We start from the raw sequence: 17359 nt of genomic DNA, 5'->3' as shown, positions 1-17359 counted from the left end.
TTCCAATCCCTGACGGTCTGGGATTCTGTGGAGTGTGGTGAGCAGTAAAAGCTGCTAAGAAGAGGCAGTTTTCTAGAACAGCACATTGCTTAGGCCTGAGAAGGAGAGATGAGAAATGAGTGTGGAGCCCTGCAGGGCAAAGAGGATTTTTAGTAGGGCCCACCCTTCCTGGCACCTGTATTTGAATAATTCCCCCTTATCCAAAGTCACTTAAAAAAGGGAAGGACAGGGGTGAGGAGTGCAATGGGAAAAACCAAACCAAACCAACCAAACCACAGGATACGCTCAGGTTTGTACTGGGCTTGTGAAGGAAATCTCCCTGTGCTGGACTTGCAGTGCAGGGCACTTGTGATGCTTCCTTTTGGAGGGAGCCAACAACCTCGAATGGCTCACCCTTGTAGAGAGTGCTGAGCTGCAGCACGAGCACACACTCCCCTTCTCTGGGAAAAACATTTTGTGACTGATAATCGGTTTTGCCAACCCCTTCGTTTAACTGCAAAGACTTCTGCTCAGTTACAGCCGAAGAGCTTTCCCTGCACACCGACCAGCGTGCAGTGGTGCTGATGGCCCATTGTGACAAAGGTGGTGGGGTGCAATCGCTCTTGTAACGAGGTTGCTCTGGCCAGAAGCTTTAGATGCAAAAGAATAATGGTATCTGCCATGAAAGAAAAGAACTAGAAAGCTTTGTAGCATGCCTAGGAGGGTTTTCTGTGAAGGTAGAATGGCTGGGTGCCCTGCTGTGCCTGGTTAACCAGCAGAGCATCCCTGACCTCCTTTGGGCTGTAGCAGTGCTCTACCCCTATCCCCTGCCTGTATGTGGGGAGCAGACGGAGCACTGCTGTTCTAGTTCTGCTGGGAAATGAGTTTCTGCTGCTTGATGCCTTCTCCATCCCTTTGGGCAGGCCAGTTGGCCATAAACTGCAGAAGGGTTTCAGAAACAGCACTCCAGGTACAGGAGAACACCCAGCAAAGTCAGGAAGGGCCTTGGAAAACAAATGAATTATCAAAAGATATGGTGGAGTGGATGGGGTAAGCAGGCAAGACACAGGTATTAGCCATTTTTTCTTCTTATTCCTAGAATGCAATTCAGTGAAGTGGAAAAGCTTTGATGGGGACCTGCAAGCCCCTTCCTTCTGAGGATGCTCAGCACTGCTGCACCCTCTGCAATGAAGACACAGACAGTGTCCTGGGTGCAAGTGCTGTGCTGGGTACTGGTACAGATATAGGCCCCACCTGTAGTCACAAGCAACACTTATCTCTGTGCACATGTGCAGCCTATACCTGATTTCAGAAGGCATTTGGAATGCAGACAGCCAGCCTAGCTCTGACATGGCCATCTCACTGAGCCAGCTGGGCACAGGCTCCCTCTTAACACGCTGTGCAGCAAGGATGTGACTGTGACCTGTTTGTGCACTCACCTGCTGACCTGGCAGGACCCCATGGGAAGTGACATCTCTGATGTTCAGTTGTACATCTGAATGCTCTAAGTGGATCCCAGGATGGAAAAGCGGTTCCTGCATTCATTTCTTAAGAATACTGGGAAACTTCAGTGCAGTGCATCTTTCCTCTGAAGCCCATCAGTAGCCCCACCTAGTTCATGAGGGCCTTCACACCCTGTAGGCTCCTGAACTTGTCAGTGCTTCCCGCACATACAAGCTGCAGGATGGTCTTGCCCAACCCAAGCTGGTTACCAGGACAGAACTGGAGGTACTGAGGCTTCATGGGATGATAACGGTTCTCAAATACAAGACACAGCATCATCCAATTGCTGTGAGCTGGTGTTACAACTGAGCAGCTGAGGGCCCAGCTGTGCCTCTGTGTGCAAACCCCTGACTCTCCACAGGTGATCTCACATTCCTGGTCTGGCCAGGATGGACTTGCCTCCTGCTGCATAAGCAAGCCTGCCATTCCAGACTGCTGACCAAACTCCAAGACAGGGGTGCAGACTTGGTTAGGAAACACTACGATAAATTATCAAGGACATTCAGCCTGGCTACTGGACCAGGAAAAGGTCTTCGTTCCACATACACATGCTGTAGATACACACATACACATTCCATTTAATGGGAATGATGGCAGGGCAGCAGCACACCACCTTTGAAAAGGACAAAGTTTAGGGTTAGGGTTATAAGCACAGCCCGGCTCAAAGGACTGACTGTGTAAGTGGGGGAAACAGCTGTTCTTTGGACTGCTTCTGACTATGGATGTAGTAGAGACTGCTGGATACTGCTCAAAAGAATAAAAAGCCCCAGAACACCTAGAGCATCAGCGTCTCAACACCAGCCACTTCACTCTGCTAATCCACTCCACTGCCCCAGCACACCTGCTAATGTGGATGCAACCTCAGCTAAGTGGTTGTATGAGCAACCTAGGATTAAGTTAGAGCAGCCTTTTGAGGCTGAGTGAGTCAGGCCCTTGCTGCAAGTTACCAGCCTTCCAAAGCTTATAGCTAGATTTCAAAGAGGCTGAATATTGGTTAAGAAGTTAGTCAGCATTAAGCTTTTATTTACAAGATGGCTGAGATGCATACAGCAAGATTTGCTGAACCTGCTGAAGGAGGTTCAGAATTTCATGAGTAAAGCAGACGCAACAGCAGCACGTAGTAACTGAACAGCGTGGCGACTGGTGCAAAACCTTTGAAGTCATGTACAGGCTGGTAGTTCTGTAGACCAGGTCTGAGGAGAATATCGTGTCAGTTATAGGAGAAGTGGTAGAGATCCTGCTTGACAGCCATGAGTAAGCCAGGAACTCCTCGGCTACCCCCAAGTCTTGAAGAAAACACCACACTGGGAATGGCATCTTTGGAGGATGGGTGGGGAGAAGGGATGGTTCTAAGCAGGTGGGCATCTTGGAGACTCCAAATTCTGGTGTAGCAATCCTGACCAACTGGAAAGGAAGGGACACCAGAATTCAACATCGCACAGAAAGGACTTTATACAGCTCTGCAATGTTCTCATCACAGGAGGAGAAAGTCTATGGGGAAAAACCCCCTGACCGTTTCTACACATGCTAGAGGCAAAGTGCTTACCAATACTTTACAAAACAGAAATTCTACACCAAACACTGCAGAAGTAGGAGAAATGTGCATTTCCCATTAGAGAATAAAAGGTACAATAAAACAGTATTTAAAGTGCTTTCCTCATTACCAAGTTCATAAGCAAAAGAAAAAAAAGGGGGGGGAGAACTCTCAAGTTAACCAGAATTCTTCCTTCTCATTATTCCATTGCTTATTGACAAAGCCAAGGAGAGATGGTCACTATGTTTACAGTGACAGTGTGAAACTTGGCTATACTTTGCTTCATTTATTATTACCTTCCCTCCTAAAATAAAAGATGTATATTCATCAAGATGAAACCGAGTGGCATAGACAGTTCACCAGGAGTTATGCTTACGTGCCAATGCTTCAGCCTACCACCACACTACCCACTTAAGCACCAAACAGCCATGTGCAGTCTTTAGTCTCTGTATGAAGTTATCACCAAGTCTCTCATTTACACATTGTTTCCCCGAGTTTCAAGACCAAGTGTTTTGTGCTCTGCTCGAGACACACTGTGGAAAGGATAACGGGACTTCTGCAGGACGCAGCACATAAAGCTGTTAAGTGCTACAGTGGAGTGATTACAGTAAGTGTACGCTCATTATTTCTTAATTTTCATACCATATTACGGTATATCTACAGCTAAATTTATTCTGAATTTTAAAGAATTAACAGCTTTACAGCTTCCAACAGCTGTAGTTAACAAATGCTCTTCAGGCATAAGAAAATCACTGGCATGCACTCTACAAGTAGAGGGGGGGGAAAAAAGCCAACCCACCTGCTGTAAGAAGTCCTTCCTCCTCATTTACGTGCAAAGGGAGAAGAGCATATTCGTTGTGATGACCTTTGTACTGTTTCACACACTTTGCCGTTCTCAGGTCCCACAGTTTTATCTGCAAGTTGAGGAAATTGTTTGAAAGAGGATACATTAACAAAGCAGAGAGCAGTTGATGGTTGATGAATAAATGGATCTGGAAGAGGACTACCACCCAGTTCCCTACCACCCCCTGAAGAACAGGCCAAATCCACCCCCCAATCCACCCTTGGGACTGGGATAAGCATCTATCAATGCCCAGATGCTAGAAGGAACAGAATACTCTCAAAGCAACAAACCCATACCTTCCCGGCCATATCTGCTGCCATAAGATAATGTTCAGCCTCAAGAAGGCGAATAGATGTCACTGCTGAGTCGTGGAAAAGACGAATTGCTTTCCAGCTCTGGCCCTTTCGGCTGCGTTGACGCACATCAATGCTGAAAATCTCACCCGAACGGCAGCCATTGTACAGCATCGGGGTCTGGAAGAATCCAAGAGAAAAGCACACTGTGTAACATCCAAAAGAATCTTCCAAGTTATACAGACAGAAGCTGTGTCAAGCTTTTGAGCCCTCTGGTGCACTCATCAAATTAGTTTATTAACATGGGCATTAAGAACCAGAATTTTTATTACACGCACCAACATTTTTCAGCCAACTCATCAGTTCCATTCACATCTCAACTTTTTAGCTGTAAAAGTTCAGTTAGGTAAGCAGGAACTTAGTCCAATGTAACAGCAAAACAGGAACTCGAGCTGTCATACTCTGATTTCACCCTTCTCACTAAATCTTGTGAAGAAGTTCACTGGTATTTTATTGGGGTTTTTGCCCTCTTGATGGAGGCAATACACTGAGCATTAGCAAAATGAGGTAATCTGCAAAGAACCAATTTTACAGCACATTATTACGGTGGTGTTTGTACTCACTTTTCTTTTTACCTCTGTACAATTAACAAAAATTACTCCTTTTGTCACAGAATTTGAAATCAAGTCATCTTTTCATTGCTATTCAGTTGTGTGTAAGCGTCAGACTGCACCAGCCCTGCTGTGGGACGGCTATCCAACAGTGGCTGTAACCACCACCTTACGTACAGCGTGGCGAGTCCCATGACAAACAGCACAAAAAGCCCACCAGTGATGCAGTGCTCTGAAAAAAAGTGAAGGGCGCATGGTTGTTCTTACCTGTGTGGCAAACTGTTGTGCCAATACATCGCTACTGGTTCCAAATGTTTGCCGATGCCCTGTCACTACATTGGTCACAAGAACTCGTCGTGTCAGCCCTAAGGACAACAGATTATGTTCATTTAGCTGTAATTTGGGTAGCAGCTGAGAGACTGACGCAGGAAGTCTTTCCCACTGAGACAGAAGGGGTTGCTAGCCTTGCAGATCACCTGTGCTGAAGCAGTTGTCTGCCTGGGGATTCAGGCACCAAGCACAGGACCAGGCAGTGGATATCTTGAAGCTGCACAGCATTCCAGGTCGATCTCCTAGGAGAAAGGAGCAAGGAGACAAAGCACCCATAAAATGTTAGGACAGGATAACTCAGAAAGCTTCTCTGGATTTCCATACTTCTTTCAACATTTTGTCGTGGTTTAGGGCTGGGCCAGCCACTAAATCCTGGACAGACGCTCTCTATTAACCCCTCTCTCTCTCCCTTATTCTCTTTTCTCTTCCCTTCTGGGGAAGCAGAGAAAATGTTAACCAATGAGTGTCCCTGTGCTACTCAACGGATAGGAAACAATCGTGAGACTTCATGATGGTAAGCTGCAGACCTATAGTGTATATAGACAGATGACTGTGAGAGAGAGTGGAATTTATTCTGTAGTCAGAGGGCTGACCCCAGCAGGAAGGAAAAAAGTAACACTTGCCTTACAGCACTAAGCCATTTTTTTAAAGACAAGTGGGCTAGAAACACAAAACATTTACTTTATAAACTGTAGATTAGCCAAAGTTTAACCTGTAAGTTCTTGACTTGCCTATATAAAAAAAAAAGGTTTGAGTAAGTAACAGCACTCTAGATCTGACCCTTCCTCACACAGCTCCTATACAAAGTCTACTAACAGGCAAAAACTAAGTTGCCAGCTTTCGCTTTCTTCATGGCACATCTACCATGGCAGCCTGCACAGGTGACATGTCTAAAACGTGGGTTTAGATATGCTAATTTCTGCTTTGCTTTCAGCATCTACTTAGCAAGGTTCCTTCAAACCAACAATTTAGGAGAGTGAAGTTAACAAACTTGGAAATACCTGAAACAGTCAACAGGAAATACCAGACAGGGGCTGTGGTGAGCTGAAAACAAGAAACGACTCAGCAGATGAATGCCAAGTAAAGGTTTTATTGTCTACCTCTACTTTTATAGCTACAGATAAGGACCTGACGATGCAGCCAATCAGGATGTTCACACTCTACAGCACTTTCCCATCCATCATTTCCCACACTTTATGGCCAGGTGTTCCAAGACTGAGATATCCTGCCCCACACCACGCATACCGTTCAACCAGTGTTCTGGTCGAGAGAACCCAGGCATGCAGTGCTTGGTGTAGTTTTGAACTCCTACTTTTAGGCTGGTCCAAGGTCCTGTTATACTTAATAACAACATAGCTTAGTCTTTTATAGATTGCCTTTGTACAAATCCCAGCTGCTATTTACTCTCTTAAATGATGTTCTCATGGGGATCCCAGTTTCTGCGGTGCCTTGGCTTGCAGCCTGGTGATGTTTCTCCGCAAGGAGGACTTTGGTGGAACTCAGGGCATCTGATTATGGTGAAAGGGCTTAAAATGTCCTACAGAGCAATTGGGCATGCTGGCCTAGCAGCCATCCATCTTCAGTGACTCTTCGAGTTCCTGCTGACTCTATACATTTTTTAATGGCTGTGTAAATAGCATGACATCAAAAAATTAAAATAAGTCCATAACTCTTCTCTAATATAGATTTCCTCTGTATAAACTTAACTGATTATGTCTAAATGGAAACCAGGTTAGAGGACTGTGCTGTGTGACTTGAAGCATGGTTCTGACATCTATCAAGAAAGTCCAATTAATTAAGTCCTGCCTCCAAGAACAAACAAGCACAAACAAGCACATAAAGATACAGCTACAACCATCAGACTTAAGACACAGGATTCTCCAAATCAATCATGCTTACACACAACTGAGCATGAGCTTGTACAAGGAGCTATGGGTTGAGATGTTTACCAGCTTTCCACCTTTGATGAATCCACTGGGCATACCTGAGTAGCTGCTGTGAGAAGGGAATCTGCAATGATTCTAGACAGTCTGTAAGGGAATTTGAGTACTTCTTGCGTGCAGTTTCTGACTATTAGTTACAGGCCAAGCTACTCATGAAAAATCTCAAATGTTTAGTTTACAAATGGGGTGTTCTCCTGGCAAAGTCAAGTACTACATCAGCAGCAGCTCAAAATAAACCAGTGCTTTGAATACTGCTTGTTAATTAATTCTTCAGGTAAGTTCTTTCATCTGTCCACGTCTTAAACTGTTTCAGACTTTCCAAGTTCAACAAGAATGTAACAGTCTCGTCAGCTACTGAAGACAAGTGTGGAAATAATCTTTCCCTTTGTGCTCTTTTCATACCATAACTGCTATCGAAAATTGCAGAGAAAAAACCCCCCAGATCAACAAAACCACCCTACCTGGGTTAGTGCTGCTGAACAGTGACGCTGGAAGCAGACTGGCACAGCCTGGCGTTTCTGCAATTCCCATGAGGCACAGCTTGCTGAAGTGAGTTAAGGAAAACAACGATTTCTCCCTAGAATGGAACAGGCTGCCTAACATTTATAGCTGGGAAAAGCAAAATGCTCTGACACAGCCACAGCTCACAATACTCTCCCTTTCAGATCATTGATGTGCCTTACAGTTTACAATTATCTCTTGACTTTTCATTTCTTTCACAGGAAAGAGCTAGAAAGAACTCAAATTCTTGCTTGTGTATTTTCACTACCAGAAAGACAAGACAAGAGGAATGCTAAGGCATCTTTCTAGTGGTACTAAACAAATGCATGGCCTACATGGATAATTCTTCTCATCTTCACAGGCCGATGACACTGCATTAATATAGTTCTGTTCCTCCTGCACAGGGGAAGCAGGGAAGACTCACTTTAGGTTACATTAAAATACTTTCTAAAGATTATACCAGGTATAGATAGGACTTGGAAGCTGCATTTCAAGTTCAGTGAGGTAAATCTGTGATGTAAGCAGAGGAAAGTGAGTGTCACGAGGATGGAGCCAGGCTCTTCTCGGTGACAAACAATAATAAGACAAGGGGTAATGGACACAAACTGGAACACAGGAGGTTCCACTTAAATGTGAGAAGCAACTTCTTCTCAGTGAGGGTGACAGAGCACTGGACCAGGCTGCCCAGAGAGGTTGTGGAGTCTCCTTCTCTGCAGACATTCAAAACCCGCCTGGACGCCTTCCTGTGTAACCTCATCTGGGTGTTCCTGCTCCGGCAGGGGGATTGGACTGGATGAGCTTTGGAGGTCCCTTCCAATCCCTAACGGTCTGGGATTCTGTGAAAGCATGAAATAACCAAACCAACCAATCCCCAACTCCTAACCAGCCGTGAGCAAGCCCGATGAACTCCTGCCACCTTCTGGATCAGTCCTGAACTGCTTGGCTTTTCCCACGGGCATTTCTATATAGTTTCCTCTCTTTTGGCACTTTAATAGCATGATCAGTCCTGAACTGCTTGGCTTTTCCCACGAGCATTTCTGTATAATGCATTTCTATACAGTTTCCTCTCTTTTGGCACTTTAATAGCACATCTGTTACCTGCCATCTCCCACATTAAAACCTCCTTTTTTTCCTCTCTTCTGGGCTCTGTACGGTCCATTACTGCTTCTTCTACTATACCATCAACCACCACCTTCTTCGGAGACAGATCTGCAGATGATGGCAACGAACTGCTCCCGTTTCTTCTACTATACCATCAACCACCACCTTCTTCTGAGACAGATCTGCAGATGATGGCAACGAATTGCTCCCATTCTCCTCTCACCCCAACCAATATGAGGATGCTTTACAACAGAAACCACCAACCCACTGTCAAAGAGGTCCACCTCAAAGACAGAGTTAGTTGCCTTAACCCACTCTTGTTCTTTTGCCAATCCCTAAACATGAGATAATTCTGGATATGGCATTGATATTATTCATGAAGTGGGAAGTCTCCAGAGCAGGAAACGCGGTCTCCCACCTACCATTACACTGGAACAATTCTACATGTATCTATAACAGAACCACACATCTGTCTTGCTATCTCCACCATCTTTCAATTTTTATAACTTTTTCTGTTTTCTAGAAAACTTAATTTCCGGGGCAATTACATGAGAGGTCTTCCTCGAAGTTAGTTGCTCTGTGCAGCACGATGCAGACTTACGAAAGCTGAACTCAGATTTTGCTTTTCTTTAAAAAGGATATAAAACATGAGAATCTGGATGAGTCAATGATGCCCAGCACACAGAATTCACCTTCAGACACAAGAAGACATACTATTTTTCTGATCTCTTAATCAATTCTTGAAAGGGTATTTCCATGCAAAGATGACATAAAAGCATGTGCTGGGCACAATCCCTTAGCCCACTAAACAGCCCAGTAATGGGATATGAGCATTTCAGCCTCATACTCCTCTTAAATATAGGATACACAGCAGCACTGAAGTCTGTCCAAACACAGACTGAGGCACCAAGCACATCCTATTATTTATGAGATCATCCTTAAAAGAATGCGAGCATGAAGAGATTATGGAAGCCTGTTTTAAATATGCTTCGTGTTCAAGGGTAAACACATTTCCCCAAAATTATTTCTAAGAAAGAAGCATGCAAATCTTAATAGTTCCTGGCCCTCAACATCAGTCTTGTCAGCTACACTGACAAAGCAAGCACTATCCTTGGAAGCTGGTACTTCCAGATAATCTGTTCCAATTGTAGCATAGCATTCCTGAGAACTAACACTGGTACTGAGGACTTACAGAGACAAATTTACTGTGATTCTGCATTCACCCAAGCTCCACATTGCCAACTTTTTCTGTTCTCTCCTCCAAACCCCTTCCCCAACCCTCATGCATTTCCACCTGTGCCTCCCCAACAGCAGCGCTCTGAGAATGCAGCAACCGAAGGAGGCAGGAACAGAACACAGTACTTTGCGGTTTGTGAAGTAGAGGTTGTCGTACATCTCCACAGTGAGAGACTCCTTCCCCAAACCACTGAGGTTGATGATGCCATATTTACATCCTCCGTGCTCTACATCGTTCACGGTGAATATCCGTTCACAAGCAACATCTGCCTGTAAAACAAAAGCTTTACTGGTCACACTTACTGGAAACTCAAAGGAAAAAACAGCTTGAGGGAGCTACATTAGGTCCGAGATGAAACATATTACTTCTGATCCCTCTGGCACGATCTGTTCTCCATTAATCTGTAAAAGCAGCAGTCAACTCCTTTTTATATGCATGCACGGAAAAACATGAGTCAGAAGAGTATTTAGTCTTTGAGTAACAATAAATACTCTTTCCAATTGTATCAGTTCTAGACACTTACTCTGGCTGATTAGTAAGCACAGACTGGTATTGGAAGAGGACTCAAACCAAAAACTTAAACCTTGTCAAAAGCGAATGTGGAATTCTGCTGTTGGATCACAGCAAAAAGGCCGGTGCTACATTTCAACTTCTCTTTTATGACACTAAGTTTCTGACCTCCTTCTGTCTTCAGCTCCCTATGCAGTGCTCTGTTTACAAGGCCAAGAGCTGGTCATGGAGAGCTCCCGACATAGACTATGAAAGACAGCTGCTCTAGAGACCTCTCTTGCACACACAGCACCATCAAAACCAGTAGAATCTGCCTTCAGATCATGAAATGGAAAATGATCACTGATGTTTACATAGATTCTCTGGTTCACAGACTCTGCCACTCCCAAAATTGTCCTCTTCCATTTTCTTCTTTCTCTTAGTCCTCTCAACTCTCCCATCACAGCCCTGCACTAATTATCCACTCCTGTTTTTTTCCAAGAAAACATGTTGATCAGCTTAAAAAAAATAACAGAATCACTTTCATATCCAACCTTTTAATAATTTTCCTTTCTAGGTAAGGAACAGCTTCTTCCTACCTGTTTAAAATTACTGAGCACAGACTTTGAGAACTGGTACAACAGGAATAGCATATCTTTGAAAGCAAAATTTGACCTATGGGATTTGATTTACAAGATCCTGAATTTTTACTGAAGATGAGCTCTCTCTTCATCCTAAAGAGTTAACAGTTCTCATAACATACCACAATTATTTTAAAATTGTTGGTTCCAGCAACTGAGGAATCTGGACTGTGAATTTCTATCTTCCTCCTCTGCATGCAGTTCACTTTCAGTTCATGGACCAGCCTGTAAAAGCAGGTAGGGGAGGAGGGAAGACAGAATTTGGGTAAGCCTAGGTTTAATGCCAATGAAAAGAATTCTGGATAGGATATCCAGAACTACTTCTCAATCACAGAAGACAAAATGCCTGAACAAGTAGCATGCTGCAATTTCCCTTATATAACCCATGAACATGTGCATCTTCCACACTCGTGGAATTTCATCCCATCATTTTGAGCCCCAGCACATCTCCAGCAGCAGAAACACCACCACAGCAAGTCACTAATTTGCCTTCTGTGCTGCTAATGAATCTGAGCATAGCAATTCAAGTGAGGTGCAGAGGAAACAGTCATGTCAGTTGAAGAGCATTAATCCAAAGAAAAGCTGTATTCATAAAGCACAACGTGGCAAACAGCATATATAGAAAAGAAAACAGAACTGAAGTTTTGAACTCTAGTTATCAGAAATTGGGAACCTCTTCTTCATTTGAATTCTCATCACTTTAGTAATCAAATTATAAAAGAATATAACTTTTTAATTAATCAATAGTATGTTCCTCTTCATGCTAAGTGAGAAATGCAAAAACCTGGACAGGAACAGTTGCATTAATCAGCAGAACTTGGTATTGCAAACACAAGTCAAATCAAATCATTGTACCTGCAATAACTTGTGGAGCTGAGCAAACCCAGCTGCCTCTTCTGTAACAGCAGAGACGAGTTCAGTCCAACCCTTGATGTTTTCTGAAAGAGAATAACATGAAATTGTACTCAGTTATTTGCTTGTTTATGATTCAAACATGGCTGTGGTCTTAGATGTTTGGGATATTTAGGTAACTTCTTCCTCTAGCCTACATATATTTCTCTACAATGCCTTAAATTCTTATTATAGAGCAAAACTTTCTATCACAAGAAGACTGCTATTAACTATGCAGTCTTACTGCTGCACTGAACTACTTTTCCATTCATCATTTGTTTTAAATTTCACACAAGCACTTTCTGGGAAAACCAAAGGATTGACTAGAGTTATGGAGTAAGAAAGTTTTTTGATAATGCTCTGGCAAAGCAAGTATTTAAGAGTCAAAATGTTCTTTTCTGGGAGCCTATTCAATAGCCAGATTTTGAGAAGACATGTATATCCACAGCTCCCATTAATGTGGCCAGCAGCTGTTTGGTATCTATGAAACATAAACAACAACAACAACAACGCCAAAACCAAATCAACAGCAGTGCTTTCACAGTGAAGATTGCAGACCTGAAGAGCTCCTTGAAGTGAGAACTTAATTACTTAAGGAAAAAATTACTGCTCGTTTCTTCCAAATGACAGCATATTTAAGCTGAGCTGTGGTTTGTAAAGTTGTAAGACATGGCTTTCAGGTAATTAAAACCCATCCTTGTTAGCTATTTTACACAGATTACCAATATACAGCATCAGCATTAACTCTGCTGTAACTCTCTATGATGAAAAGCCTACAGGCTTTCCAGGCATAACAGAACCACAGAATCCCAGAACATTAGGGATTGGAAGGGACCTCCAAAGCTCATCCAGTCCAATCCCCCTGCCGGAGCAGGAACACCCAGATGAGGTTACACAGGAAGGCGTCCAGGCGGGTTTTGAATGTCTGCAGAGAAGGAGACTCCACAACCTCTCTGGGCAGCCTGGGCCAGTGCTCTGTCACCCTCACTGAGAAGAAGTTTCTTCTCCAATTTCAGTGGTACCTCCTGTGTTCCACCTAATGTAATGTAAGACCTGTCTTGATTTTAGCTGTCCAAAAAAGTTCTTCATTAAAAAGCTGTTTCCACAAAACATCATTAGTATTGCTTCTTCAGGGTCCAGGAATATGATCGGTACATTTATTAAACAGGTGAAAATCTCAAAAACAAGACCCCACTTTGCCAGTTCAAGGCAGGGATTTGAAACCTGGCGTCCAATGCCCTGAATCCAGTGTAACTGCTGAACAAACTGCAATTCTGAGCACAGTTCCTGTCTCTCTCAAAGTTTTTTGACTTGCTTTCATTCCTGAGTGGAACAGCCAAACAAAATGCTTCAGGGACTATAAATTCTCTGCAAAAAGAAATTTTCATTTCTTCAGAAAGCTTAGGGAGCTGTACCACAGTCAGAACTGAAAGGCTTTAGCTTATAATCTGTCCTAGGCCAGAGCACAGTAAAGCCTAATTGCAATCTTTTTCAGAATGTACCTTCTTCTGTTTTTCTTCCTCTTCTAAGAGTCTCAGTCTTTTGCATTCCATTGCCTTGTACTGAATGCTCTCCTTGCTGAGGGGGTTGTGGTTATTATGTCCAGGCAGTAGGCGAAAATAGCGGTTCTTTTCCGAGTCATAGTAAAATCCTGGCAGTTCTGTAAAAAAGAACAACAACAACAAAAAACCAAACAAAAAAACCCAACAAACAAACAAAAAATCACAACAAAAACCAAGGTGTCATTATCCAGGCAAAATCAGATGGATAACTAATTTTGTTTATTGCTCTTTGACAGCCCACATCTTCATAGTAATGTCAGAGGCACAAGGCTCAAAGCTCCTGCTCCCTGCAGGTCCCAAGCACGATACACAGTCTAGGCACAGATGACAGCCTCTTAAAGGAAAATAAGATTTATAGCTTTCAAATGCAGTGCCATTACACAGGTACAGAAGGGATATCGCCACTGACCAAGGTGAAATTCAGACATCACAGAAGCAGAGAGGGTAGGTTTTGCTGCAGAACAAAATTACCTTCCTTCATAAATCAATCATGAGGGGACACTCTTGGTTAGAAGACTAGGTAGGGCAGTCCCCAGTAAAAATAAACTGACAGTGAGGTATCACCCAAACCAGAATAAAGTGATTCACTTCCCAAAACAAGCCACCTTTTCTTCAACACATGGGAGATATTTAGATACAATCAAGAGCACATTCAAGCAATACACAGAGGCTCCTTCCAAAGACGAATTGGGATGAGAGAAACATTCAATTTTAGTGCTTCGCTGTCTGAGTAAATTCACAGAGGCAGGCACACAAAACACTTTGACAGATTTATAATGCTATGTTGTCTCCAGACAAAGGATTTTTTTGCAGAAGAGGTGAGTATTGACATCTTAATTTCAAGATTTTTTATTTAAACCATCTACTACCAGACATTGTATCTGAAGTAACTTTTTTTTTGCTGCTGCTTACAATTCAGCTCCTTCTCATAGAATACCAAGTTGGAAGAGACCTCAAGGATCAGCTACTCCAAACTTTCTTGTCAGCACCTTTTACGTTTCAGCTTAGCAACAAGTGACCACGATTTATTCAGGTCAACAAAAACATACAGTCAGTGAATGCATCAGTAAGGTTCATAAAAGCACACTGCCTTTAGTATGCTGAATCTAATTACACAGCAATAAGTGTTTAGCAGGATACATCTCCTAACATGCTCACAGCCTCTTACACACAAAAGGGTGATACACAAAAAAAGTCTCTTTAAACTCTGGCTTTGTCAGTTGTTAAGAGGTTATAGAGACAGTGGTGTTTCAGGACTCCCCTGTTCTGGAGAAATACACATTCCCCCAGGTCTAGCTTTTGCTAGGGTTGTTAAAGGAGGCAGGAGACCAGAATGCAAACAGGACATCTTCCTCAATAGCACTGCTACTGCATCAAGTCTGGTTTCACCAGACAGATCCCTGATAATAAACATTTAGCCAGAGCACATTTCTTACAGATTACAAAATACACTGAAAGCCCAAAGAGGGATGATTTTCCCCCATCTCCTCTGAAGTGGTGGATTGCTGTGTCTTTTAGAAGACTGAATAACTGGATGCAAGTTATAATTTTTTATATGCTGTCTTATTTTCTTTGCTTATTTAATGTTTCTGTTGAAAGATGTATTTTCAAACATCTTTAGCACATATGAGAAAAGAAACAAAGTTCATTTTCTTCCCAAAGCAACACTTCTGGAGGGAGAAACAGCATTCCATTTTTTAATGGAATATATCAATATATCAGCTTGGCTAAGCACACAAGTTTGCAAACACGAGAAGCATTTCTGGGCCTGAAAGTATATTTGGCCCTGCTCTCTGGATCCTCACTTACTACATCTTTTTATATCACCCGATACATCACTTTTCTCTACAAACCTTACTGTTCATATCCTTCCTTTAACAAGCATGCTACTGACACAGTTACTGCTACTTTTTTCATACAGTCAGCATACAGACACTGATTTCTGACCTGTAAACATGGTCTCTTACCTGGTACTGCAGAGTTCTGTGTTGAGCTGGATGAAGAAGGATCTCCACTGCTGCTGGGGCCTGCGTTCACTGGGGTCTGCAGTTCCTCTTGTTCCAGCCTAAAAACCAGCACTGCCTTCAAGACAGGCTCACTATTGTCCCACATATCTTTCCCACAAAGAATCCAGGAAGCAGCTTGTTATGAACATTAATGGAGTACAATTTTGCAGGGCTGTGATAAGCCCACTGTGTATATCACCATATGCTAAACTAGGAAAAAGAACCAGTAAAAATATTGAGCCTAAAAACCTTTCAATAACATAAGAGACAGCAACATCTTAAGAGCTTTAATTACTTGTTAAAATACTAGAGATGGCTGCTGACTCTGGCAGCACCTTTAACTCTTTTCAACAAAAGATTAATTCTGGGGATTTTACCCTGATTAAAGGAAAAGCCCGTCTTTGAAAATATGTAAGCCTTGACAGCATAAAGTGAGAGACAGTGTGGGTAAAACATTCATGTCAGGTCAAAAATATTTTACCATTCTCTTCATGACAAGAATTTCACTTAAATTTAAAGCCTTTTAATAAAATCTTTTTAATTCTACATTTTGCTGAATGAGAGCCCATTTGTATTTCTAACTTTTCTTACACAGATACAACTAACAAAGCAACTCATATATACACATGTATGTCTCTTTCTTTAGAAACATACTTCAAAAATGCTTAGAGTATTAAAGCAAAGGATTGGCCTCTTTTATTCCTGCAAGAGGCACTAAGGAAAGAACACAGGAAAGCAAAAGAGCCATAAAAATAGCTCAAACACAGGCAAGTATAAGTTCTAAAGTTTAAAATGTAGTTTTCTGAAAGAATCAGCTTTCAAGGCAGATTATTCCTGAGACCTTGTTTCAGTTTCCTGATCTGCTAGATGTGGTGTTATTACCACATTGCTTAACATGCTTTTAAACTTTCAGGAAGATCCTTTAATGACAGCTTTTACAGTAGCAGACACTGAGGCATAAAACAAATGGGCAGGTGGAATGAAGTACTTACAAACATTGTTTTCTTCCCTGAGCTAGCTTTGCATATTGATGAAGAGTTTATGGACTATCAGGCACACCTGAAAGGACTAGCTCATGGAACCACATTTCAGTTTAAAATCCATATACAGTTGTAAACATATGATAAGTTCCCAGAAATCAATGCAATTCCACTCCCACTAGGGATGACAGATATACCAGAAGTACTGTCCACTAGATTTTCAGATAGCAACCCTCCCAATTTTAGATAGCCACCATTCTGCAAATTTAGGCATAACACCTAACAGCTTAACCCATGCTAAGCACAAGCTGCATACACTTGCCTTTCAGTACAGTCATTGCGACCATGTCTTCTGTACCGATGTGAACGGTAGTTGTGCTTCTGATTGCTCCATCCATGCTTTTCTTTGCTTCTCCAGTAATTTCTCTTCATTTCTACCTATAAAGCAAACATACACCCTGACTTCAATGCTACTTGCCTGGAGTGGTCCAACATACAAGACAGTCTCTTAACACAGCCAGTTGCAAATAGCTTCGCAGTGGCCAAGAGATAAAAATCAAGGAAGGACGTTGAAGAAAATAATTTACTTTCAAAGACAAGCAATTCAAAGTCCAAATGTCAGCAGATCTTAGAGAAAAGAAAGGCAAAACAGCCCCATCGCCAGCCTGAAGGGCGGCTGACAGCAGCACGGCGCCGTGCTGGCCGCCTCCTGCACCTGCTCCGCTGAACGCCCGCTCGCCGAGCGCTAACCTGCGCAGAGGGGAGAAGCCCCACCGGCCCTGCAGCCCTCTTGCTCGCAGTCGCCGGCCTCCCAGCGCAACGCGCGTCCTTCCAGGCCCAGGGGCTCTCTCAGCAAAGCGAAAAACCGAAGCGACCAATGGCGGCCTGCCCGCCTCCACGCCCGCCCTGCGCCC

The 17359-nt window shown here is 43.0% G+C and overlaps 1 protein-coding gene across 4 annotated transcripts; it reads right to left on the bottom strand.

Annotated features, from left to right (window-relative positions):
• Positions 1-2483: 2483 nt before the first annotated feature.
• DCAF4 (DDB1 and CUL4 associated factor 4) lies at positions 2484-16877 on the bottom strand. 4 transcript variants are annotated; one of them, XM_010189214.1, is made up of 14 exons: positions 16768-16877; positions 15427-15524; positions 13400-13557; positions 11862-11944; positions 11129-11231; positions 10002-10145; positions 9287-9331; positions 8799-8804; positions 7499-7577; positions 5241-5336; positions 5032-5129; positions 4157-4333; positions 3816-3930; positions 2484-2886 (listed from the first exon to the last, which is right to left on the bottom strand). In XM_010189214.1, the coding sequence occupies exons 1-14, from the start codon at positions 16875-16877 to the stop codon at positions 2693-2695; spliced, it is 1506 nt and encodes a 501-aa protein (XP_010187516.1). In that variant the 3' UTR covers positions 2484-2692. The 4 variants fall into 4 exon arrangements, with proteins under 4 accessions (XP_010187516.1, XP_010187517.1, XP_010187519.1 ...); XM_010189216.1 differs by lacking the exons at positions 8799-8804; positions 16768-16877 and adding exons at positions 6479-6487; positions 7728-7733 and having other exon boundaries at positions 2489-2886; positions 5053-5129; positions 5241-5333; positions 15427-15518; XM_010189215.1 differs by lacking the exons at positions 8799-8804; positions 16768-16877 and adding an exon at positions 7728-7733 and having other exon boundaries at positions 15427-15518.
• Positions 16878-17359: the final 482 nt, after the last annotated feature.

This window comes from Mesitornis unicolor, unplaced genomic scaffold (assembly GCF_000695765.1).
Source record: "Mesitornis unicolor isolate BGI_N332 unplaced genomic scaffold, ASM69576v1 scaffold12377, whole genome shotgun sequence".
Taxonomy (NCBI): domain Eukaryota; kingdom Metazoa; phylum Chordata; class Aves; order Mesitornithiformes; family Mesitornithidae; genus Mesitornis; species Mesitornis unicolor.
This window is presented reverse-complemented; position numbering and strand designations above follow the sequence as displayed.